Source organism: Podarcis muralis, chromosome 1 (genome assembly GCF_964188315.1).
Source record: "Podarcis muralis chromosome 1, rPodMur119.hap1.1, whole genome shotgun sequence".
Taxonomy (NCBI): Eukaryota; Metazoa; Chordata; class Lepidosauria; order Squamata; family Lacertidae; genus Podarcis; species Podarcis muralis.
The window spans coordinates 73059925-73087134 of NC_135655.1; the positions used below are offsets into that span (position 1 = coordinate 73059925).

A 27210-nucleotide genomic window follows, 5' to 3' on the forward strand; every position below is an offset into this window, starting at 1 on the left:
TCAGATAGTTGTATTAAGTATTTTGGTTTGATTTGATTGTAACCTGCTCTGTGGTTGCTTTAGTAGTGAAGAGTAGGCTAGTAATGTTTTAAGTGCTGTTGCACTCAGGTTCTGGATTAAATGGGCCTGATCCACCAGGTACTCTCTGTCTCTATGATGTTGAGTTTGGGGAGGGGTGTGCTCACCATAATCTCTAGAGTCAGTAAAGAGATAAAATTTGAGCACACTCATAAATTCATGAAACAAGCAAAGTTTGGTCCATTAACAACTAGGCCAAGGGCTCTTCCATTCCACTTAAGATCTCAAGCCCAGGCAGTTTCACATGGCTAGCTGGGAATAAGCCAAGCTGTTAATATGACAAAAGAGGTTGATGGCCCATCTAAGAGGAATCCTTGGGCCTGGGATGACACAAGGTTCCCAAAGGTGGTGGGGTGTGTGAGAGAGGTGACAGGGAAAGAGTGTCTTTAGCAAGGTGTGCAGAGAACAAGGGGGAGAAAAAAAGACAAGAGATCCATCTTTGAACAGGCTGGATGAAGGGAAGCGGGGACAGATGCCCTCAAGTACAGGGCTGAATTGCTGCTGTGAACAAGCCACTCTTGTGATGACCATGCTGTAAGATCTGGACTCCCTCCTTCTAAATTCAGATGTAAATATGTGAATAAATCGTATTTCTTAAAGCTATGACAGCCCCTGCCATGTCTTCAATTCGCCAAAGGAACACAGACCCTGGATGAGCACTTGGAACCCTGAAATTTTGCCACAACTCGGCAGAGATTGGGGGTAGAACACAACTACACACACACACACACACACAGAGAGAGAGAGAGAGAGAGAGAGAGAGAGAGAGAGAGAAACACGTACCAGGGAGCAGGTAGGCCTTCTGGGATAAATGATCCGGAGAAGGGTGTAATCTTCAGCAGGCAAAAGTCATTTACCAAAATTCCACTACAGTTTAAGAACAGTCTGGCCCCATCCCATGGGAACCAGAGCTTCCAAAATGCCTTGTCATCAAGAACAAAGGATTTTTTTGTGTCCTGGGTCACCCATGCAAACTGCTTGGCTAATCAGCATAACCATTCTAGGCTGAGAAATACCAGCATTTCTACAGTAACACAGAGAAAGAGAGATTTCTCAAGCCAGAATGGGTAAATTGTCTAAAAGCAGAGCAGAGAGCTCTAGCCTTTTGCCCTATTCCAGCCGTGGTCCAAGCTTAACCCCTTTAAACACCCACAGATTTTCCATTCCACCAACGTGATGGAGAAAGAAGGAATTTCGTGATAGTTCTCCAGAGCCAATACTGCTACGTTACAAGCAATAAACATGGAGAAAGAACGGCCTTTTGTAAGCAAGTAAGAATGGCACCCCATTGCATCTAATTAATAACCAGTATCACACTGCACTGGTAGGGTGGAAAAGCTCTTAAACCTATTGTCCGAGCCAGTATGGTGGTACAGAACATCCCAGCTGCTCAGGGATCAAAGCTGCCAGCAGTAGAAGCCTCCAAGTCTAGCACCCATCTGTACCTAGATAGTTGTCAGTTTGGCTGGGATTCAAACCTCTTATGGGTACCATGGAAGAAGCACCTGTGTGGGGCAGGCTAAGGACACTTTACTTTGTCATTTGTTGCCCACCTATTAATCTTCACAGGGACGCGGGTGGCGCTGTGGGTTAAACCACAGAGCCTAGGGCTTGCAGATCAGAAGGCTGGCGGTTCGAATCCCTGCAACAGGGTGAGCTCCCGTTGCTCGGTCCTTGCTCCTGCCAACCTAGCAGTTTGAAAGCATGTCAAAGTACAAGTAGATAAATAGGTACCACTCCGGCGGGAAGGTAAATGGCGTTTCCGTGCGCTGCTCTGGTTCGCCAGAAGCAGCTTAGTCATGCTGGCCACATGACCCAGAAGCTGTACGCCTGCTCCCTCGGCCAATAAAGTGAGATGAGCGCCGCAACCCCAGAGTCGGTCATGAGTGGACCTAATGGTCAGGAGTCCCTTTACCTTTTTATTAATCTTCACACATCTCCCATAAATACATGCTTGATATTACATGGGTGAGGCAGAGGAGGAATGAACGAGAGTGCAGAAGTGGGTGCTGAGGATGTGCCCAGAGGTTTGGAAGGTGATGATCTAGATGTTAGGGAAGAGAAGAGGTCTGCCTCAGTAATATTGGATACCCTGACCGCCATGGGAAAGCTGCCTGACTTGCCTCCACCACCGGAGGCACCTGAGGCTAAAATGAACAGTGAGCTAGCTGTGTCAACTTCTCCTCCATTGCCAAGGATGCTGTGCTGGCATCAGCAGACCTTGCAGACCCAGTCTACTTGTAGGACTGCCTGCTTGGTTGCCCAGTCCTGTGACTTGGGGAAACAACCACACAAATTACTGTGCCTGCCCCATCCTTCAAAAAGGAGGCGCAAGAAGTGTTGGGACAATGACTTAGCTTCTGCCTAGCTATGCATCTTAGACCTCTGCTGTCACTTCTGAACCATGTAACCTGTAACCTGATCTAATTTTGGGCACTGTGTGTGGGTTGGGGGAAGCAAGAAGGACTTCTCTTAAGACAAAAGTGAGTGCACCACTCTCAGGTGCTTGGCAGCCAGCCTCCCTCGCTAGCCTGCTTCATAGCATTTAGAATTTAGTGCAAGTGCCATGAACGTCAGCCACAAAATGGCTGCCATGGGGTGAGTGGCAGGGTGCAAAATGAATATGGGAGTGGCGCAACACAAAATGGCTGCCACATCTAAGAGAGCAGAAAAAGCAACAGGAATACAAAATGGTGTGCGCATGCCACCCACCCTGGGGTGCAGCGTGGATTTCTGAGGGGATATTTACTGAGATGTTTTGCAGGTGCCATAGTACTGGTAAGTGAAGTGGCACGAGAAACGTTAAATGGGAAGAGAAACACCCACACGCCACCCGCAGGCACCTTGCCACAACGAAGTGAGCTCAACTCTCCACCCACCAATATTCTAAAGGGATTCGAGAGAGTCCTCAGAAAGAGGCAGAGAAATGGAAGCTTATTTCGCAGGCGGAAATATGCTTCAAGAAAATAGAGGACAGGTTTTGCCAGTGCAGACTGTCCTAAAATTCACTACCTCTGAAGGACCAAGGACATAGGTCCAAGAGCCAAACAAAAAAATTATCCTCTTCTGCATTTAAAGCACTAGTATGTCAATGCCACACACACTTGAATAATAGTGACAAGAAAACGCAAAGTGGGCAGAAAACCCGAGGGACATTCTTTCCCTATGGCATCACAGCAAACAAACAGAAAAACCATTCCAGGACAGTAAAGCATGAATGCATAACAGAAAGCTGGTGGGACTTTATAGGAAATTATGCAACAATTAACACAAATGGGCCATTTTTAAAACAAAACTTTGGAATGTGTTAAGAGGAGGGCACGAAGTTTGGCCAATCCCGTGGTTTCGTTCGCAGGAACTCCAGTCTCCTCCGCTAGAGCCCTGCCAACAGCAAGGCCATCCCCATTTGCGTGTGTGGATGGATCTGCTCCCCCCCCCAACAAAATGGGACAGTCTGCACATTAAATAACTCCACATGCACATTGGAGCACTCAGAGAGCTTGTTCAGAAGACATTGCAGACCTGCCCTTAAGATAAGAAATGCAGGACTTCAAATGTGGCTAGCTACCTTTGGCGAAGCAAGGCTGCAATCCTATGCATTCTTCCTGGGAGGAAGCCCCATTCAATACAATGAGATTTATTCGCAAGCTCCCATTTTTAAAGGCAGCAAATGCCATTCATAAAGTCCTTTTCAAGGCAATTTGCTTTTATGTAGTCAGTGGCTGAGGCCACATTCACACCATATATTCAAAGCACTGTGATCCCACTTTAACTTACCCCAAAGAGTCCTGGGAACTCTAGTTTGCTCAGGGTGCTGAGAGGTGTTAGGAGTTCCCCTTGCAGAGCTGCAATTCCCAGAGTTCCCTGTGAAGAGGGAACAATAGGAGACCTGGAAAGAGTGGTTTAGCTAACATCTCTCAGCGCCCTTAAACAACTACAGCTCCCAAGATTCTTTGGGAGAAGCCATGGCTGTTAAATTAGGACTGCCATACGTCCAGATTTTCCCAGACATTACTGGGATTTCAAAGGTGTCATTTATCTCGGGGGGGGGGGATTTTTGAAGGGTGGTGCTTTGTCCTGGGTATTAGGCAATCAAAAAATTGTGGGGTTTGTCTAAAAAGAAGCTTTCGGGGTGTCCTGGTTTTTACTTTTTGAAATATGGCAACCTTAGTTAAAAGTATGGTCTGAATGTGCCCCAATTGTGTTTCTGCATTTTTTCTTATTGTGTTGCTTTGCTTTGCTTTGTCTTACTTGTGGTTGTATGTCATCTATTCGCTGCAGAAAGGACACTTGATATATTTTTTGGGGGTGAGAAGCATCTCCCACTCTGATTCTGCCCATCTTTCTCTCTTCTTTTCAACCCTACATAAAACCAGTTCCTTTTTCTAAAAAAGAATGTTCAGCGGTACTCTCATTTTGACTCAAGAAAACCACCATTTTATGGTTCAAATCAGGAAAAACAAATACACTAAATGGACAAAAGTACAAAGATTCACAAAATGTTTAGGGGTATGTGTACCCCTGTATCCCCCCCAGAAAAAAGCACTGCATGAAACCATGGTTCTTCCATGAAACACAGCCAAAGTAACAGCATTTGCACATGTGTCCTTTTTTGTTCTCATTACTGTGTAAAATACCACAGATTCTGTGCGCGTGTGTCACAAACTTCCAGAACTTTTTGGGTTCCTCTCCACCACCACCGACAAATCCCCACAACAAGCCTTGATGGTACTATTCCTCTCCTTCTTCCCAAGACATTTGCACCATCTAGTGGACATTAAAGCAAAGCATCCTAAATGGCATTTTGGTTGGTCCTCAGCTGTGGCTGCTTCTTGACAGTGAGAGTGGTAAAAGTACTCTCTTCAGGGTGGCCAGATGAAAAGGGAGCTGGGGCTCTTTCTTGCTCCTTTAAAAGTTGTGTGAAAGGGGGGACTTTTAGCAGATTTGGTTGGGAGAAGAGTTGCAGCGCAGTGGGCAGAACACCTGCTTTGTATGCACAAAGTCCCAGGTTCAATCCCTAATGTCTCCAGGTAGGGCTGGAAGAAGTTCCTGCCTGACACCCTGGGGAGCTGCTGCCAGTCAGTTTAGACAGTGCTGAGCCAGATGAAGCAGCAGCCCGACTCACAAAGAGGCAGCTCCCTATGTTCTAAAGCCCCATAGAGGGAATTGCAGCTGCAAGAAGGGTAGTGGAGGGTGATCTGTTTTGAAGCAGAATGACTGAAAACCTGTGTGCTGTTTCTTATTATTAATTACTATTATTATTTATTAAATTGTTATACTGCCCTAAGCCCCGTATATCTCAGGGCGGTTCACAATATAAAACCACAATATATATATAAAAGAAAATACATAATAAAAGCAAGACCAAAGACAGCCCAATAATTATAAAAGGGCACTATTTCTTTCCCACTACCATGTAACTTGCTGTAAGGTAAAGGACCCCTGCACGGTTTAGTCCAGTCAAAGGCGAATATGAGGTTGTGGCGCTCATCTCGCTTTTCAGGCCAAGGGAGCCGGCATGTGTCCATAGACAGCTTTCCGGGTCATGTGGCCAGCATGACTAAACTGCTTCTGGCACAATGGAACACCATGACAGAAGCCAGAGAGCAAAGAAATGCCTTCTACCTTCCTGCCACAGCAGTACCTATTTATCTACTTGCACTGGTGTGCTTCGAACTGCTAGGTTGGCAGGAGCTGGGACAGAGCAACAGGAGCTCACCCCATCGTGGGGATTCGAACCACCAACCTTCAGATCAGCAAACCCAAGAAGCTCAGTGGTTTAGACCACAGTGCCACCCGCACATGGAAGGGTAGCAGTTTGAACCTCTTGTCCTTTTTAAAAGGAAAGGTGCACATCCTGTCACAGGCAAGAAGGAACACACAGTCTTCACACATCTTTTTTTTTTTAAGACACAAACAAACCTAAATGCTCAAGAAACAGGAGAGTGGGGTATTTTCCATTTCCAGCCCCCTAAAAAATATAAGATGGATGATAGCTGAAGCATCATTGATGCACAGCCAAAGAACACAAAACCAACAAGGGGGGAAATAATAGCTGTGAAACAGTGCCATCTAATGGACAAATATGTTCACACTTTGCCACCAGAGATTTAAAGCCAGATGAGCCCCATTTTGCCTGCTCTGGACTTTGATTTAAATTATTCCAAAATTTCTATTTCCAGACTCTCCATATACAGCAATATCTCTTTGTCTACACTTATTTCAAACCAAAATTATTTCGCCATAAATTATACACATAGTCCAACAATATAAAATTATACGTTCAATTCTGCTTTTCAATTAATATTTGCGATGAGAGCGCATAGTTGTAACGTGTGTTGGAGTGAAATAAGTTTGCTCAGCTGTCTTACATACTACAGTGGTACATTGGTTTATGAACTTAATCCGTTCCTGAAGTCCGTTCTTAAACCAAATCTGTTCTTAAACCGAGGCGCACTTTCCCTAATGAGGCCTCCCGCTGCCGGTGCCCTTCCACTGTTCGGCTTCCATTCTTAGACTGAGGTAAAGTTCACAAACCAGGACACTACTTCTGGTTTTGCGGAGTTTGTAAACCGAATAGTCCATAAACAGGGCTGTTCTTAAACTGAGGTACCACTGTATTGGATTATAATGGGCACCAACCACATACACCTTAAATCTGTAGTGTAGAAAACCGTCATGAGATATACAGAAATCTATGATAATAATAGCCCTGCCATTGCACGCTTACTCAGAAGTAAGTTCCACTGACTTCAGTGGGACTCATTCCCAATGAATGAGCATAGGGAGCAATGGGTTAAAAGCAGCACAACTGTGTTCTGGGTTGTAGACTTCGACCCTTCTCAGCTTTGTGCATACTGCTACTTGAGATTACCTCAGAACCTCAATTTTTGGCCATTGCAAAGGAGAATAATACATTCCTTTAAAAGTAGGACATTACGGTTAACTGAAACAAGACATGACCACTCACCCAAATTTTGAGGTTAAGGTGCCACCCAAGGAAGCTCCAACGATCATTCCTACCCCAAAACACAGTCCAAGCTTTCCTAAAGCATCAACACGTTCGTCAGCGGTGGTCAAATCTGTTATCACCATTTGAGCACCTATTTAAAAAATGGAGGGGAAACCCAGGTTAATCGTGTACCATCTAAAGTCTTTGCTCTTTTAAAAATATGATAATGAGCATTTCAGGGGCAGAGTTCTTGGGTGAATATCATGATGAACCATGGATTCGTTACACCCCCAAATCTATAGCTTGACAAGTTGTATCAATGTGGGTGCTTTAGTTCATGAGGGAAATGCTGCAAGAAGATTGGTCCGTGGCCATTTCGTAAAATGGTTTCTTACCACAGACGTATGCCAACCTGCCCGAGAGGCGAAAAACTTCCTCTCATCCCCTCCAGATTGCTCCCAGTATCGACCGGACCTTAACTCACATCGTCCACATGTGCACGAGCAGCAGTTTCTTAGTTTGACTCTGGGAGCCAAAGCCCTGGAGTCGACCCATGCTAACGTTTGCATCATCTAATAACATCACCTGGTAGTCCATGCATGAAGATGGAGGGGACCCTGGACAGAAAGAGCAGAGGGACATTGGTGGACACAGACAGGAGCAAGAAGAACAGAGATGCAGCCACGTATGAGATGGCCAAGGCAGTCTTGGCTCCAAACTGGTCAGCAAACCTGGCACAGAAAGAGATGCAGCATCTTCAGAAACAGAACAGGGTGTGCAGCAATAAAATCAAACCTCCACTAAACTGTAGAAGTTCTTCCAGCCTTTTAAGGTAAACACAGATCCTAGGGAAGGTTGGCTGTTCAATAGGGCTGATGAGGAGTGCCTGGGTGGGGCTGGGCCAAGTCACACTGTGTGGATCCTCCACTGCCTTCAACTATCCCTCCCTCCCACCTCTGCTGCCTTGCCTCCTCTTCACGGCAATGGTGGCAGCAGTGCCCCCTCCTCCTCATCCCTCCTGGTTTCCTTTTTTTTTGGGGGGGGGGTGTTCTGCTGTAGAGGCAGGAGAAACCTTTCCCCAACCCAGGTTCCATTTCCCCCTTTTGCTGATGCTTTAGTGGCAGCACTGCTAGTGGAGCCTCATTCGATAGGCAGAAGTCAACAGGTCCTGCCAGGAAGTGGGGCTGCTGGCTGGGGCCAGCACAAGGGACCCCAAAGCACTGTGGAGGTCACCCCTATTCGCTCACTTCCCAGGAAAAGCTCTGCCAATTAGCATCCACTCAAGGTAAGCTATCAGTTCCATAGGCATCCACCCCCCCCCCCGCAATGCAGGAATATGCAGCTGTCCCACACGGAGATCGAACCTGCAACCTTGGTGTTATCAGCACCACACTCTAACCAGCTGAGCTATCCACCCTCCAAATGATAATCCTGCTAATCCGACATTACAGATATCATCCATGTCCATGGATTGATGTATTTTGAAAGACAAGGTTTGCAATCATCTTGTCAGCATTCAAATCTATGACTTCTTACCTACCCACATTCAACATCCAATTAAAAATACAAAAGAAATGGAAATGAATGCTGGCCTTGTTGTGCAGCTTCCTCCCTCCCTTTTCTATCATTAGCAGCTACTTGTGTGCATACAGCTTATTAACAGTTCCTGCATTGGCTAATATCCAGTGGCAATCAGAACATTAAAAGGGGGTGGGGAAATATAGAGTTGGTTAGTATACAATGCAGTAGTAAAAGAGCCTTTCATTCCCCTGCTGCCAGTATGGGAAATCCAGATGGCTATTTAAATTATTTCCCTGAGCTAAAAATAAAATGGTGTTATTAACTCCAAACAATCCTGACATTCCACAGGGTTCCCAAGAATGGTTGTTATATTTACCTCCCAAAAATGGGACCTCCCAGAAGCTGAAGAACACCAAAGACTGTTTGCAAGTAGCCAAATTCAACAGCATCCATACCCAGGCTGGTTGCCAGATACTGAAAGGGGGTGAAATCAAAGAGAAAGGTGTATGTTATACTGTATTTCTGAATGACATGGAAACTAATACCAAATCATAAAATGTTGGTGAGGCTATGGTGCAATCTCTTAAATTCGCATGAGCAGGACTTGTAAGGTCACCCTTCAAGCCAAAATAATGTCCTCTTAAGCCCCAAAGCAGAGGACCTCCTTTGGCCTCCTTCACTGGCTCAAAGCATGCTGTCATCTAACAGAATTGCCCTCTGTGCCACAGAACCACATCATGTCTTCAGTCTCACAAGCTGCTGTCTCAAAGCCATCAGCTTTGCTGAGTCAAGCAATTATGTTGTCCTACGAGTTTGTCCTCCAAAGAGCACTAAAGCAGCTCAGGACACCTGGGAGCAGTATTTGTGAGACTCTTTGGGGGTGGGCAGTTTTAATCACAACTTGCCTGCAGCAATACATGACCCACAATGAATATATGCCCATACTATAGATGGCCTCCTTTCTCTTCTCTGGTGGTACTTCTGGTGCAACTTCATTTAGATTGGCTCCTGATCCAGTTGAAGACCAAGGTTGTATGATATGCAGATACCACAAGCAGAATCTGTTAAGGGTGTTCATTACAAGTAATTCGTGAAAAGCATCAGTGCTTTCCTTGATCACCAGTTCCCATTAGCTACTTGGCATTCTCACACACATTTTGAGGGTACTGCTGGTTATATAACACAGTGTGGAAGTTGCACCATTCAGGCAACATTAAAAATAAATAAATGAGTGCTATCCAATTAAGCTACAGTAAAGAATAAATCTGCTGAAATGAATTAAGTAGCTACATTGATTTCGACAGGTCTACCCTAATGTATTTTAGAATATCCCTCTCACGTCTTGGAATGCAAAGTTTATGTCAGTAGATCAACTGAATTAGATCAAGGAAGCATCATCAAACTAAACACTCTTCCTGCACAAATCCTCTTCTATGGTAGATTCTGAAGTTAAGCATTTGATATATGTATATCCTGCCTTTTCTCCAATGTGTTTAAGGTGGCGCACATGGTTCTCTCCCCAATCCCTTTTACCCTCACAACAACCTTGTGAGGTAGGCTAGGCTGAGAGACAAGGACACACACAGATGTGGGGATTTTAATCACATTCACTTACACTTGCATATACTGCATCAGGGAGCTGGTGTTAGATCAGGAAGTTGCTAGAGCATTTTTCCTTTAGAAAAGAAAGTCCTGGGTGGAGCTAGTAAAAATCTATACTCCATATACTCACTGGAACAATCCCAAACTGCATGAACATGCAGGCCACTTCCACAACTGTAATCAGATAAGTGAGCTGAATCAGCCTTTGCTTTGAGGTCATGTTTATTCTGCTGTTGTCATCCTTCTCCAAGGGCTCATCTCTCAATTTCCGTCTCTGTTGTTGCTCTCTCTCTGAAGGGATTCCTAGGTTCATGCTGCACTGGGTAAACCGTCAGGAACACACCTTGGTCTGGAGGAATACAAAAGAGAATGACCTTTCAGCTGGGAAGGAACACAAGCTCATTAACAGAGAAGGTACAAAGGTCGTGGTTTTCAGTGGAGGTGGAGGGTGACAGTCAAGTCGGGGAGCATTCCTGCTGATAGGTTTGCAGCACAGAGGTGACGCAACATTGCCAGCTAGTGGCTGTGATCTAGCACTTTCCAGTGCAATTTTCTGACACTTATCGGACTTTTTGTAGTTAGGAAAGTGATGGGACAATTGCACTAGGAAGTGTGGGGTAACAACCAGTTTTGTGTGCAAATAGGCCAGTCGTCTGGAACGACTGTCACATTCTTTCACTAGCCTGTTATGATGTTCAGGATAGGTAACTGTCAAGCTGGCCTCTTTGACAGGGTCTGCTTTAGTAAAAAAAAGAAGAAGAAAAAACTACAATTGAAATGACAATGTAATTCTGTGCAAGGAAGTAAGTCCCTCTGCATTCTGTGGGGTTTGTTAATCTGGCTCTGCCAAGCCCAAGGAATCACTGGGTTCTGCAAGTCCCAGAGCAACCACGATGGACTAAAACAGATGGCAGCAGTGTAGCGTTCAGACTCTGAGCAAGCCCTGAGAAACACAAAAAACAAAACATAAACCTGCTTGTGGGTCAAATTGACTTTCTGCTGAAGTGAGTGACCTTGGTACCCGTCGATAAGCAGACTGCTTTGCTAAGAGGCGGAGCAACATCCATGGTGTGGAGATAAAAAGAGGTGTCCAGAAGAGAGAGCTGCTAGGCACCCCTCTATTTATCTTTTATTTTCTATTGTTTTGTTTTGTTTTCCTTTCCCCTCTCCTTCTCCTTGTTTCCTCCTTTCTATCTGCCACTGTTGTGGCTCTGCTGGAGATAAAGGATGCTTGGACCTGCCTACCCACTGCACTGGATTGCTAGCTCTGGACTTGATGCTAAAATGCTTTGTAGCTCAGAATGGATAAGAAACTTAAAATGGCTCAGGAAGCTTCAAAGTCAATTGGCTGGAAGGTATTTTAGTACAGAGATGGAGTGTATATGTTGGTCACAGGGCCTGACTTCATTCCTATTCAAGTTGCTTCATCATTAGTTGTTCCGTCCATAATAATAATAATGTCCATTTAAAAATGGTTTCTGCGGGGAAAGTTGTGGGCCAGAAAACAACAACAAAGCTTGGACATGGAGCTTTAAGCATAGACCTGTGCCTGGAAAGAGCAGAGCAAAACGTATTGTGGATAAACCCTAACTCTCTCTGACCCTCCTGATTTCTTTTTCCTTTTTCTGCTGAGTCACTTCTGGGCAGCTGTTCCTTTTACCTGCACCTTCCCTCTGTGTCTCTCTAAGTTTCTCTCCCTGACTGCTTTCCTCTCCCTCTTACGTAGTTCCACATATAACTGATACATCTTTCTTTTCATAACTTTAAGTGAATGATTATTACAGTTAACTATATAGTTTCAAAAGTCCATATGCCCCCTTGAATTTAGACATAGTCTTTTAGGCAATGGGGTTATCTGTTTTGCTTCAGGAGTTATAATTCTTTCTAGGTGGCAACCAAAAAAGGTGGTGTCCAAGCAGGATTGAGATGAGTGTGAGCTGGGTTGTCTCTCATTTACTTGTGCAAGAGGAGGTGGGAATTCTCTACAGGCAGTGGGCCAACAACTGTACTGGCATCTTTTGGCTCCTGAAGTCGCCTCTCTTCTGTCTGTCCTGCTAGTCTGAGTGTACAGGTTGGTTGCTGCGCCACAGTTGCCTTTGATTCCTTCTCAAAACTTGGTCCTCTTGAGTTACCATCTCAAACAAGTGTGTGTCCAGTTGACTTTCGACCTCAGTTTTCTTCCACTCCTTATTGTGTCACTCCACTGGCTGTATCCAAATTTGCTCGCTCACATATAGTTTGAATAGGTCTTTAGTTAACTTGTCACAGTAGTATGCCTGTCTTAATTTCTGTTCTGCAATCAGCTCAGCTCATCTATTGGAGCTCTCTGGCTGTAGTAAGCCACACCCACTGGTAACAAGGCATTTGTCCTTCAACCCATCATTCCCTGTGCTGGACTTCCATCCAAACCTTATGAAGATGTGTTCTGCTGGTCCAGGATATCTAGATATGCACCAGTCCTTGCTTTTCTGGCTTTGATCAAAATTCTCTGAGCCATTTTGACAGCTGATTCAGCTGTTCTGTTGCTCTGAGGATGTCTGATGATCAAATTCCCACTGCTTTTGGAATGTTCTGAAACTGTGGTCCATTGTCAGAGCATATAATATCTGCTATTCCATAGTGGGCAAAATGGCACTTTAGTTTCTTTATAATTGTCTCAGATATAATATCTGGCAGTGGATCTCTCCCCCCAAAGTTGTAGCAGTAGTTTACCATGATGAGATAATCTTTCTATTCCACCCTTCATCCGTAGATCTCAGGGTGGTTCACAACATGTGCTGAAGTCTGTTTGGAGCACTCAATGATGGCCTCTGCATGATGGTTTCCAGTGGCTTATGGTCCAACTGTGCCAAACACTACAGCCAACAGTTCTTTTCCCCCCAATCTGTGCATATCCTCTTTCAGTTTCTGATAGTGCTCTACTGGCAAATGCAACTGGCTGCTGTTTCTGTAGCAGCACAGCTCTTGGCCCTGTTTCAGATGCATCGCATTGTGTAACACTAACTACTCCCCTGGATTGTAATACCTTCATAGAGGACTCCTGGCTATGGCGTCCTTTATCTTCTCAAATTACTTTCTGACCATTCCCATTCTACCTCTTTGTGTGTTAGCTATCGGAGTGGCTCACACTAATCTGCTAGCCAAGCAGTTTGCCATTCCCAAAAAATCTTTGCATCCTTAGGTCTTGGTAACACCTGGATTGCTCTTACTTTTGCTGGGTCCACTTTCAGACCCTCTGCTGTCAACAGGTGGCCAATGTATGGCACTTCCTTTAGTTGTAACCTGACTTTATTTGGGTTTTGTATTTCTTTCTCTGCCCCTCTCCAAAAACATGCTTCATTTTTTGTCACAATCTCTTGCAGCTTCCTTTCCAGTATCATCTTCTCCCACAATTAGTATGTCATAAGCAATGATTTTGAGGCCTGGAACATTCTCTACTTTTTGATTCGGTCGATGCTGAAATACTTCAGAGGCAGGGCCCACAGCATCCACAGCCAAATATACCTGCCAAAAGGAGTTGCAAAAGTGGCAAGACAGCTTGACTCTGAGCTGAGTTCTGCATGCCAGAATCCATTTTTTTACTTCAAACACAGAAGAAACCTTGGCTCAGGGTAGGTCACTTCCTACACCATCAATGGATGTGAGTAATGGCTGCATTTTAATGGTCTGTTCAAAGGTTTAGGATCAATATAAATATGCAGCCTTCCTGAGGGTTTGCAGAAAATAAATAAGATCCATGCTGATCCATGCTGTACTAATTTACTGCGGCAACCATGCCTTTAGCTTGTAGGCTGGTCAGTTCCTGCTTCAGCAGTTCTGCCAGTGCTATTGGTACCCTTCTTTGGGGAGTTCTCAATGGATCCACATTCAACTTCCCTGCTAGATGTCCCGCTCCCTGAAAAACACCACCAAACATCTGCAATATATTCACCATTGTTCAGGCAGCTGGTTGGCTCTCTTCACTGGTCCGTGGCACATATACTCTATTCAGATGTTGTACCTGAATGAGTTGCATGGCTTGCACTGCTTTGCTCCCCATCGATGGTCTCTCAATTCACAATAACAAATTCTAAGCAATAAAATTTATTGTTGCAAATCTTAACTCTGCACTTGCCCACAGATTTCAGGATACTCTGGTGACATGGTTCAATGTCTGTCTTTTCATTAACCATTGTCACTGGCAGCGCATTGCAGCTTGCTTCACAATCCAGCAGAGAGCAAACCATTTTTTTGTTCAACAGCATATAAGAAAAGTGTAGTACGGTAGGTATTAGTCCCCTCCCCCAGTATTTCCTACTATGTAAACATCTGGATATGGTGATCCCAAAGTCAATCTTAGGATATCCTGACAGCATTCAGACTCATAACTGTCTTCCTGCACTGTTTTCTCTGCCTCAGAGGTTTCTTCACCCTCCTGCACAGGCTTTGAAAATGGTTTGGCTTGCCATGTGCTTTGCACCAGTGGCACAGCATATGCCCACGCCACCTGAGGAGGACGGGATGCAGAGGCCGCCCTCCACGCAGCACAGTCCAGGTGAGGAGAGAGGTAGAGAAGCTGCCACCAACTCTCCTCCTATTCTCTGCCCTTGGGTCAAACTTGACACGGGAGCACAGCTGTCCTCTCTCTGCCCCTAGGACAGACTGGACCTGGGGGTGGAGCTGCCACAGCTGGGCACAAAGCGCACCTCAGCTGAGGAGGGTGGGCAGCGGCATTGCCGCTGACTCTCTTGCTCTCCACCTACAGGTCAGACCTGACCAAGGAACAGAGCTGCAGCCAGGCATGAGCGCCACAGCCCAGACACAGCTCCTTCATGTGCCAGAGCCAGACTCCGATGACGGAGCTTGTTGTGAAGGCACCTGGTGATACCCCCTAAAAAAATTGCTCCCAGGACCAAGTCCCTCCCCGGCCCCCCCCCACTGCAGTCCACATATGCTAGGTATTTTTATTTATTACTCTTTACATGTTGTTTCCCACAACACAGGCATTGTATCCTGGGTGCCCCTTCACTAGGTTGCATACCCCAGTGTCCTGCCACTGTGTCTCTTCTGTGCCTGCTAATGGTTTAATTCTTGCTTCAGAAAGTTCTGCTGCCCTGCCTATCTCCAGGCAGTGATGCAGTGTTAAATCTGCTTCTCGCAACAGTTGCTCATACAAATGCTGATCTCTTGTCCCACAAACAATCCTGCCTCTGATCACCCCAAAACAACAAGTTGATTCTAGAGTCCTTAATGACAGCAACAAACAGAGAACCTCTCAGACCCATGCCTGGAAAGCATAGGGTGAAGTGTGGATGAACCATAAGAGTCGAGCGGGAGTATCATAAAACAAATAACTTTATTTAAGCAAGCTTTCTTTCGACTCCGAACTCTCTCTGGCCCTCCTGCTCTCGCTATACTTTCACTGATTCACTTCTGGGTTATTCAGTTGTTAACCTGTTTCTCTCCCTGACTGCTGTCCTAACTCTGACTTAGTTTCACATACCCCTTGCCTTGCCCACCCACTGCCAACAAAATGGGATCCTTCCTCAGAGTGAAGCATTGTGGGTGAATTTGCCCAGACCATAACTTGGCCTCAACAGCAGCCAAGTACTATTTAAAACTATATAACAACTTTTGAATATGAGTTTGCCGCCACCACAAGCCCCCATTCTTCCTATGTTTCTATGATGGTTTGGAAAATAAATGCAGAGTGATTTTCAGTGCATATCTGATCCACATTCTGGTTATTGTTTCCTTTCTTCCTTCAAAAGATGTAGCCTGCTAGGCAAAAACAGACTTGGTAGTTGGTGAACTCAGGTTGCTCTAGCCCCAATGGCACCTAGTAACATTTCTAGCAATACAATTTGTGCAAAATGAATTACAAAATGAGTGAATGAAAACAATACTTGATGACCATATTTGTTATTGAACAATAGTTAATGACCATATTTGTTATTGAATAAAATAAAAATACTTACAGACTAACAAAAGGTCGACTCAACTGCAACATTCAGTTCAACTGAGCATAAACAGCCCTTCTCAGCTTTCATTTACTACCAAGTTACACAAGTGAAGAAAGAAAGCCTGACTTCCTGGTTTATACCTAATAGGGACTGTGTAAAAATTATCAACAGGGAGCAGAGCAGTAAAGCTATGAAAGGCTCCAGCAATGATGCAACAGCTACTCCTTTGCTATCGAAAGAGCCTACAGTATATTCTACAGTATGCCAGGGTGATACAATGTCTGCCACAAGGGCAATTAGACTTTCTGCAAATTAGAGACTGTCCTCTGATCACAGAACATTGGCATCCTCCTCTCACCATTGGTGTGCATGTTCTCTGAGGGTAGCTTGCTGCTCTGCTGTTCCAAGGTTAACAGTGAAAGACAGGTGGGACATTGGTGACTCTGTGCCTGCCCAGAAAGTCATTCTGTTGTGCAGTAAACACACAGAACTGTTACTCCATTGCTTCATGGGATCCAAAGATCTCTTCCTTCACACTAGCAGATCCATTGAGGGGGAACTGTGCTTTTTCCATATTGGAATTTCAAGGCACAGTTGCTTGAAGTCAGCAATTCTTCCTTTGCAACTGCAGCATGAATTTGACCAGGTTTCTTTTCTCATTTGGTGCCTTTTTCATATTTAAAAAGTGCCAAATACAAGCCATGTTTGCACACTACCAAGGCAGTACTTCAGTCTCTCTGCTGTTTCACCTAGATGACTGAGTTGTGTCCAAGACCATACAGAGTGAAAAATTAATATGATTATTGCAAATTTAAAATTGAGAAGTTCCCTCCCTCTCCTCCCATTCCTCACAGTCTCATCCACTTCCCAAGTGGTGAACAGATCCAAGGCAGATTCACAGGATCACCTTTCTTTTGCTATGGTCTGTTTTATTTCTACATCACTTTTGGCACAAAGGCCCCCAAAGGAGTGAACGACATTAATGCGAATTACAAAAGAAACAGGCAACAAAAGTATGATACTTATAGCAGGCCAATTGAAACAATGTAAAACAGCATCTTGCAATGGGGACATGTTTTGCAATGTCTGTTCACAAATGTTCAAGTTGAAACAGGTAGCAGGCAAGCTGGCAGGAAGACAAGTAGTTCTGTTCCCAAAGAAAAAGAAAACCCCACTATTTGTTCTTTTCTGCCTGCCAGCTCCCCAAATTAAAAATTGTTTTGCCTTTCTCTGGTGAAATTCAAACTGCACATGCCGTTCCTTTCAGCTCCACTCTAGGCAATTGGCTACGATACATTTCAGCAACTTAGATATCTACTGTATACCAGATCCTAAGTTTTAGGCTATATACAACCTGAGAGAGCAGAAAGTTTAATAACAAAACAACATACTAGAATACTATAAAATAAAACTTCCTTTCAAGCATCTGATTACATTCAGATACATAAATAGATAAATAGATGCACATTTTCCTGACTTTGATTTGGCTGCATAACTTATACATCCAAACTCTCAGCATTCCTCTATAGACTGTTTTACGCTAATCATCCCACAAGAGATAACAACTGTAATCAGTGAGCTTTCTTTTACACTTAATTAGTGATCTTGTATTGTTGGTGTGTTCTTCTTGCTGGCTATGTTTTACACTTAATTTCAAAATAAAAATTCATGCTAAAATAAAACGTTCCTTAAATCCATTCAGCTCATGAAATGTGCAATGATTCTCAGTAAAACAGAAACTGGGAACCTGTGGCTTTCTGAATGGACTACAAGTCCATCAGCCCCAGCAAGCAATGACAATAGTCAAGGATGATGGCAATTGTACTCCAACATCATCTGGAAGACCACAGGTTTCCTACACCTACAGCAAAAGGACACCTAGGTCAGAGTTGCGGTTATAGTCTAGTCCTATGAACGTTACTTAGAAGTAAGTAAATCCAATTGAATTAAGTGGAGCATACTGTACTTCCAAATAAGTGTTTATTAGATTGCACTGTCAGTGCCTATAGGAAGTCATAAAAACAGTTAAGCTGAAGATAGGGGTGGAGTGGGGGTTGGTTTATTCGTGGGGACGGCAATTCCTCCTTCCCCCTGCAGCCCCATGAAAAGCTACTCTGGGTGGTTGGGGGACAGCATGGGAGGAGGTCTGCAGAGGGAAGGAGAAATCAGTGAAAATTGCCTCCCCTTTGTCCCCAGCAGGAGATTCTATTCCATCTCAGTCTGTTGAAACTGCCCTTGAAGCTAACCCAGAAACTCCAGCAGCTGAAGAATGCCATGGTGAGACTCCTTACAGGGTCCTCGTCGCGGGATCACATTCACCCAGTGCTATACCAGCTGCACTGGCTCCCAGTGAAGCACAGGATCAGGTTTAAGGTGCTGGTTTTAACCTTTAAAGCCCTATACGGCCTAGGACCCTCGTACCTACAGGACCGCCTCTCCTGGTATACCCTACAGAAGACCTTATGACATGCTAACAACAACACCTTGAAGATCCCGGGCCCCAGGGAAATTAGACTGGCCTCGACTAGAGCCAGGGCCTTTTCGACCATGGCCCCGGCCTGGTGGAGCGCTCTCCCACAAGAGACCAGGGCCCTGCAGGACTTGACATCTTTCTGCAGGGCCTGCAAGACGGAGCTGTCCCGCCAGGCCTTTGGGCAGGATGCAGTTTTACTTACTTTCCTTTGTATAAAACAAGCCCAAAGGAGGCCCCCCAACCTGCTCACAGCTCCTTGTATGATCAGTGGAAACAGTTGGCCCTGGCAAGTATCAACCACTCTCAATTCCAGTTGCTACCTGCCCAGATTTTAACTTATCTGAATTAATTTTAAGATGTATTTTAATTATTTGATGTCTGTTTTTATGCATATTGTGTTGTTTTTATGATGTTAGCCGCTCTGAGTCCGGCCTTGGACAGGGAGGGCAGGATACAAATAAAAAATAATTATTATTATTATTATTATTATTATTATTATTATTATTATTATTATTATTATTTTGCAAGAGGAGACCTTCCATTCATGGAAGGGACACTCTGGGTCTAAGCACCTAGATTTATCAGGTTATTCAAACTGATTGGACCTGAGTTGTGTAGAAATTGTCAATTTGGTGTTGGACTGGAGGAGATATCTGAGGTCTTATCAAGAGAGCAGCATGGTAAGAGGTAGAAAGTCGCTCAAGCAAGTGTATTCATTTATAAATGCCTAATTATTATTATTTAAATACAGGGCCAGGGAATCAAGGGCTAGAAAGACTTGTGGTGGCAGGTTGCAATTATAGAGGCATCCTGCCAATACACAGAAACACTCTCATTAGTACTGTTAAGTTCAGAGGCCTGGGACACAGAACTTAGATGCAGACTCCATTTGCTAAACAAAGAGCATTATTACAGAACACTTTCCTTGCTGGGTTACATACAGACTGGAGTTCATGCTTCCAGAACTCCCCAAAGTCCTGGGGTGGACTAAGCTTGCTTAGGCCAGAGCATTCCAGAATCCTGGTCTGGATCACTGACTGGATCCGCTCAGTCCTTACAAGTATAGCATTGAATGAGAGTCAGAGGTCAGATACCAGACACAGCAGATGCTGTTGCTACCAAGGAGAACTCATAGCCATTGCAGTCAAGCCTTCCTGTCCAAGTAGAGACAATGGACATCCTGGGAGGATAGGAGGACTTCACTGTCCTGGGTGCATCCCATCCTGTAGCCCCGAAGAGGCTCAAGCCCTCCTGCAACCCTCTCTCCAAACTCTTTGGCTGTTTGCAAAATGTAGCGTGCACTGAGAAAATTGACAGCGTTCCTCTGACAAACCACAAGAGGCTTTCGAGAACCCTGCCTCGTTCCAGTATCTTCCTAACGTCTTGGATGTTAATGAAATGATAGCCAGCTTTTGCATTCCCAGCATTGCAACGATTCCAGAAATGAGCCGCCACAGTTTGAATTCAGTATTTATATTTCTAAATGAAGGATTAAGTGGTTTTATAGAAGGATTTAATCTGCAGATGTAGATATAGCGTGATTTATGTCCTATTCAGAGTTATTTGGAGGGGGAGGGTCCCAATCATTTCAACAAAATTTATTTCCAATGAAATATATTTAGGATTGTAGTCGGGATTGTGTACTTAAAGGACCTGATCCATCAGGAAGTTTGCCTGTGCAACCCTCCCCCCACCACTGAAATGAATGGGAGCTGTCTTAAGAGCCTTGCTCTTGCACGGTGCCTGCTCATTTCAAAGGAGCTGTATGTGTGTGTACCTTTCACATTTTGAATTGTGTCACACCGAAATTTGAACACAACATGACAGGAAGAAGTCTTTGGGGTCATGCTTTGAGGAGGAAATTGTCTATTATATGCTGCCCTGACTTATGCCAGCCTGTCACATTAGAATCTCATTCTCCATTCCCCCCAAATGATGAAGTCACATATCCTCTTGAATGCAAAATACAAAAATAAAATAAAAAAGGATTATCAAGGAACACATTGATACTGACAAGTCCTATCCAACCCATGAAAGGATTTCTCTGCAGGATGAATGTCTTTTTTTGACAAGTATATTGGGAGGGCTTCTTAGAGGGACAATTTCCCCCCTTCTAAATGCTGAAGCAGCAGCAGCACCAGGAAGAACTTGTATTTCTACACAACTTTAAAAAGTAGGGGAGCCTCCTGAGAATCTGGAGGCTGTTGACCCCCTGTGCTGGGGAGGGCCAGTTCCCTGTCTTGCAGGCCTTTTTCACCAGGCTTGGGAGGGCAGGGCCCTGACTGACTCCAGCTACAAAAGGTGAGGCTGCTGAACAGACTCTCAGCCTGGGGTTTATGGAATTTTGTTGTGGGTTTTCTTTTTTGCTGTTGTTGCCGTTGGGTTTTTGTTTGGTACCTTTATTTTAGATCTTGCTGTGATTTATGTGGAAATTGTTCCGTTCCGTTGTGTGTTTCTTTAAAATGTTTTATTTATTGTTTATGGCTACTTTTATGCTTTAGTTATGGGTTGGTTTTTTTCATGCTGTAAGCCGCCTTGAACTGTGGAAAGGCGGAATACAGATAAAATTATGTCTCTCTGTGTCTTTTGCTTTTCACATTGGCAGTTAGTACTGAATGTTGATTTTCATGGCTTTTTGAACATTAGAGGGCACCAAAGAACCACAAATAGTCACTTAGATCCAGAGGCTACTGTTAGCTAAGTACATTTCTCTTGAAATCTCTGCACAAAGGTTGAAGCATAAAATCATAGAATTGTAGGGTTGGAAGGGGATCACAAGGATGTGACACGAACATAAAACCTTGCCATGACCGGATTATAATCCATCAAATGACCAGAAGAGGAAAATCTCAACCCGGCAGGGAAAATATGTCACTGATGGCATCAGGTGTGTCTCACTTAGGAGACCATTCCACAGACGGGGTGGGGGGGTGGGGGTGGGCACAAAGGCAATTTGCAATGCCTTATGCACACATACCTGAGAGATTTAAGTTTGTTGGTGTCTCTGGTATGTCTCTCTCTTTCATTAAGGGCATTTGATTGTGCTGTGGATGTTTATTCTGTATTGTTTTGTTGATACTGTTGCTGCAGTTTTGTCATGGCATTTAGAACAATAAACTTAGGAACTAGAACATATATACCTGGGAGTTTCATTGAACTCAGTGGTGCTTACTTATGAGTAAACGTAAGATGGTGCTTCTAATTATTCATTCATAGATTCAGTGTTGGTGTATGTTAGCTCTAGATATGGCTAATTCTGGAACTCAGAAAATTCTACATGCAAATCATTTGAAATTTAACATGAGTGGGGGTTTTTTTCTTCAGCAAGAATAAAAGGAGAAAAGTGTGTCACAGAATGACCAGAGGAGACCAAAAGGAGATCTCTCTCTCTCTCTCTGTTGTATGGAAATAAGGGATTTCAAAAGCAACATATAATTTTTCAACACTTTAAAGTATTGTGACATGAGAAACTTTGCCTACCTCTCATTTTTCCAATCTTAAGCTCAGTCCTCCAATTTTCCACACCAGTTTGTGATTTTTTTATTTAAAAAGTCCTCATGAGACTCCATCAGCATTTTAATATGAATTTCTTAAAATATGCCAAATTTTCTATGCAATTTTGCCTAACATACACATTTTTGCAAAGCAATTTCCCTGAATAGAATGCATCTTTGTACATTATTTTTGCTTATAGGTACATTTTTATGCACAATTTGCTCTGGTGTCTGCATTTTTGTAAACATTACTTGGCTGAAGAGCTTCCTTTCAAAACTCCACTACATGAATCTGGAAGGAGGACTATTTTTGGATATGCGTAATGTTGCGGGCAGTGTGACTGAAGTGGGTTAATCTTTAAATGAGAAGTGAATTAAATTTCTTCCCCATCCCAACCTACCACCAACCCCCTTTTTATATATCTAATAAAGCTACACTAAATTGTCTTCTGTTGCAATTAGTCATATAACAAAACATACACTGTCTACTTAAACCATAGCAAAATAATAATAATAATAATAATAATCATCATCATCATCATCATCATCACACCAAAGAACCAATTATTCCACATTTAAACTGGTACAATATATGTGTATTTGCATTAGTGAAGTGATAATGCCCCCTAAATCCCACACACGCATTTCAAGGGGACACTTTGGGGGATATATCTGAGATTGGAGGGATGGTGAAAATATTCGCCGATTTTGGAAAATGGAAATTTTATGAGGTACAGCAGTGCTTTGTTAATCTTGAAGTGCAGGGGCCCATCGTGACAGCCCTCATGAGTCCAACAAATGCATGCAGCTGTGTTGATCTATTGACACACACACAAAGAGTGCTGGTACGTAGCATAAAACCCTATTTATTAAGATTATCAGCGGACAGTGATAGAATTGTGAGCTGGTAAAAGGGGGCATAATGTTGGAATTTGGCTAGGGAAACATGGGGTCATATCCCAGATCAGTCGACCATGTGGACTGCACTCCTATGCATCGTCGCCTGGGACTGGCAGTACAGTGGTAACTTGGGTTACAGACACTTCAGGTTACATACGCTTCAGGTTGCAGACTCTACTAACCCAGAAATAGTACCTCGGGTTAAGAACTTTGCTTCAGGATGAGAACAGAAATCACACAGCAGCGGCATGGCGGCAGCAGGAGGCCCCATTAGCTAAAGTGGTGCTTCAGGTTAAGAACAGTTTCAGGTTAAGAACAGACCTCCAGAACAAATTAAGTTCTTAACCCGAGGTACACTGTAAGCTTAACAGTGCATAGGTTCAAGACAACATTAGACCAAAAAATATTCAGCTTCCCCAAAGGCATCCTTTAAGCTTTTGATTAGAAATGCAAAGAATTTTGCAAGGAGGCATTATAATTTAAACTGATAGCACGAAATAGGACAGAAGCATTGAGCCTTTGTTTATTTTCCTCCTTCTGTGACTTCCTCCATGCTAATCTGCCACAAACAAGAGTAACTCTTGAAAGCCTCATTATCACCTCACTCGCTGCAGCAAGGAGAATCCATCAGTTACCTCAGTTCTCCAGCAGATGACACCCTCAAGCCTGCTCTGAAAAACATCCCAGAGCTGTACTCCTTTCCTCCTCAACTCATGTTCCATAATAAGACAGGCAGGGGTAGCAGCCTTTTTCCTCCTCCTCTTCCTAAACACTTTGCTTGCAGGGGTGGAACTCCTTTCCACAGGCCTTTCTGGTGGCTGGTATTCCCCCCCCCCCCACAAAATTAGGCCACATCTTAATATAGTATAATTATGGGAGCATTGTACAGGGGAGAGGGGCAGGTGCCAGCAGGGGCTTTCTCTGCAATCCACAGTGCCTTTGAAGTAACATGGCATGTAGTGATTTGGTGTTGTTCCAAGGGAGCGTTGTAAGTTGTGGGAGAATGGAAACACGGAGGAGTTCCACCGCTACTGCCAAAAGTATGGTTATGGAAAGATGGGGTGGGGTTGGGGCAGGGGGTTCTGTCCCCTCTCTTTTTATTCCAAGTCAGTCTCCACCCCAAAACCTTTTATAATTTAAAGGTAAAGGTACCCCTGACCGTTAGGTCCAGTCACGGACGACTCTGGGGTTGTGGACCTCATCTTCCTCTATAGGCCGAGGGAGCTGGCATTTGTCCGCAGACAGCTTCCGGGTCATGTGGCCAGCATGACTAAGCCACTTCTGGCGAACCAGAGCAGTGCATGGAAATGCCATTTACCTTCCCGCCAGAGTGGTAGCTATTTATCTACTTGCACTTGATGTGCTTTCAAACTGCTAGATGGGCAGGAGCAGGGACCGAGCAAGGGGAGCTCACCCCGTTGCGGGGATTCAAACCGAGGACCTTCTGATCGGCAAGTCCTAGGCTCTGTGGTTTAGACCACAGCACCACCCACATCCGTCCTTTTGATAATGTAGCTTCCCCCAAATAACTCTGAATTTCACCCCCACTCCAATCTGAAAATTAAATTCTCACTTAAGAACTTCTGGTTTTACATGGAGAGAATGTCAAATGCAGAAAACACAGTAATTTGGAATGGGCCTAAGAGGGTGGAGGCCAAGAATGTAACCATTATTATTATTATTATTATTATTATTATTATTATTATTATTATATTTGCATTTCACCCTGTGTGCAAATAGAGACAGCCTCAAGAAGCAGACACAATATTGAGCACCTAAATGTGGCTTTCACAGAATGCAAAGACATTTTAAAGGGATATATATATAACCTAAAGGTGCTATTTATACTGGATCCCACTTTTACTGGGCAACTACCTCTCCTGAGGAGGGTAGAAAAAATATCTCCAAGAGTGCACTTCAGGCCATATTGAGGCTGTACTTGGGGGCCAGTCGCTGGGCTACCTCTGCAATTCTCTTGACAGAATCACAGATTTGTAGCGTTGGAAGGGACCACAAGAGTCATCTAGTCCAACCCTCTGCAATGCAGGAATCTTTCGCCCAACGTGGGGCTCAAACCCACAACCCTGAGATTAAGGGTCTCATGTTCTACCGACTGAGCTTTAAAACGCAGACCTGTGCCTAGAAAAGCAGAGCAAAGGTAAGTGTGGACGAGCCCTCAGTCTGAGTTTTCCATTTATTGGAGCAACATTCAAGCCTGCCCTGTCTGGAGTCCAATTGGAGCTCTCCAGGGTGCTGCCCACCTTCCTTATCTGCCTTTTATTTTTACTTAGCCTGTGTACAATAAAAATGTTCTGAAAACTGTGGGCAAGCACACATTTAAGATTTGCAGCCCTCAGAACAATAGGTGTTATAGCTTCTAATTTATAATTGTGGAAGGGGTGACCAATAGATCACTTCTGGAGCAAAGCATTTCAAGCCATACAACTGATTTGTGTGCAGTAAGAGGATATATTGAATGCAGCACAGAGCAGTGAGCCAGAACTTGCTACCTGAACGAAGGAAAAAATGCTGAAAATTTTCAGGGATTGTTGCTTTTTTTAAGGAGAAGGAGAACTGGCAGGAAAATGGAAATTTGGGATAGAGTATGGGACCAATGAAGACTCCCAAAAGTAGGAGGTCTGTAGGACTGACAGAACCACTAAAGCAGGAACCATCTTGCCTACAAGCCAAAGGCATAACTGTTAACCAGAGGGTTGGTGGTTGAGGCCACCTAGGGACAGCTGTGGAAAGGATTCCTGCACTGGAGAGGGTTGGACTAGATGACCCTTGGGGTCCCTTCCAACTACATTTCTATGATTCTGTGGATCAGCAGCCCGCTTAGCATAAGGCTAGGGATGAGAGGAATGGAGTGGTTTCCATTTGGGAATTGTTTGGCTTCTAGAGGGTTATCAAAAACAACTACATACTTGTGACACAAGACTCTGCTGTGATTGTTCTGGGATTCCGACTAGATTCCACACCACCAACTTGTGCATTGCATTGACCTGATGCCGATGAACAGAGAACTAAAATACAGCAATTGTCCACTCCTAATCCTAACCATCCATTAAGTAGTATGGGATATATCCCAAGCCAAGGGCACCTTGGGGTTTTATGTAAAGAATGTATTCTGGCTTATAGAAATGGCCACAGAGTCAAGCTTATTTTACCACTTTGGCAACTCAGGAAGCCCTTCTGTGGAAATCCAGCTGCTCCCTCATTATTCTCTCTTAGACAATCCTTTGTAAATGTTTTCATTTTAAAAGGCCTTGACTGTGTAATTTCTGCTGCTGTTTAAAAAACAGCTGGCTTGATTGCCATTTCAGATTGCATTGTTTTCTTAACCTATATTGTTCATAATATGTGGCTTTGTGATTGTTGCATTGCATTTTCATTGATGAAAGCCGCATAGGCACCGGCCTTGCTCCAGATGTGTTCCAGCAGCACATACTGAATCAAGAGATCTAGGCCAGCCTTGGCCAATCAGGTGCCCTCCAGATGTTTTGGGTTACAACTCCCAGCAACACCTACCCCTAGTGTAAGTGTAAATTAAGAGGAAAAAGCAGGGGTGGGGACCCTTTGAGCAGTTGCTGCTGGAGCATAATGGCCATCATCCCTAGCTATTGGCCATTCTGGCTGAAGCTGATGGGAGTTAGAGAATCAGACAGAAATAATTCAGTGTCACAGGTGGAAGGCATAAACTGAGGAAATCACAACCACAAAGTGACTCGGCAGAACAGCAAAGGGAGAAGGCAAGATAGAGGAGAGTTCAGCAGGTTTGATTAGGAAGAAAGAGGGTTTTAGTTTTTTAAGATAATGCTTGACACTGTGTTGGCAGCAAGCACTTGTAATAGTGACTGGTGTTCTCTCCATAGTGAGCTAGATTAGGTAGAATATTATACTACTAATTTAAAATCTCATCGAAGCAAAAACTGGAGATTCCTCGTACTATTCTTTAGCAAATAGCCCTAACAATTCTAGTAACTATTAAACAAGTATGCAGATGTTGATCATCAGGTTTATTTGTGTATTTAGATGTGTAAAAACCTTTTGACAAAGTCCTTCACCAAAGGTTCCTGAGCAACCTTAGCAGTCATGATAAGAAGATTGTTCGTCTTATGGCTTAGTAAGAAAGCAGAGAGTAGGAGGTAATGGAACAGTCTTGCAGTGGTGGGAAGTAAAAGTAGAGTTCCTCAAGTATCTGTATTGGGGCAATGCTGTTTATTTGCTCATCAGTGATCTGTTAAA

At 44.0% G+C, this 27210-nt stretch overlaps 1 protein-coding gene across 1 annotated transcript in view; it reads right to left on the minus strand.

Annotated features, from left to right (window-relative positions):
* The window catches only part of SLC67A1 (solute carrier family 67 member 1), a 73534-nt gene extending 57281 nt beyond the window's left edge, over positions 1-16253 (minus strand). Inside the window, exons 1-5 of the mRNA XM_028733504.2 lie at positions 16111-16253; positions 10284-10502; positions 8928-9025; positions 7616-7761; positions 7049-7181 (exon numbers count right to left, since the gene is read on the minus strand). Of these exons, the coding sequence (XP_028589337.2) occupies positions 7049-7181; positions 7616-7761; positions 8928-9025; positions 10284-10466 (560 nt within the window). The 5' untranslated portion in view covers positions 10467-10502; positions 16111-16253. The remainder of the gene's footprint in view (positions 1-7048; positions 7182-7615; positions 7762-8927; positions 9026-10283; positions 10503-16110) is intronic.
* Positions 16254-27210: the final 10957 nt, after the last annotated feature.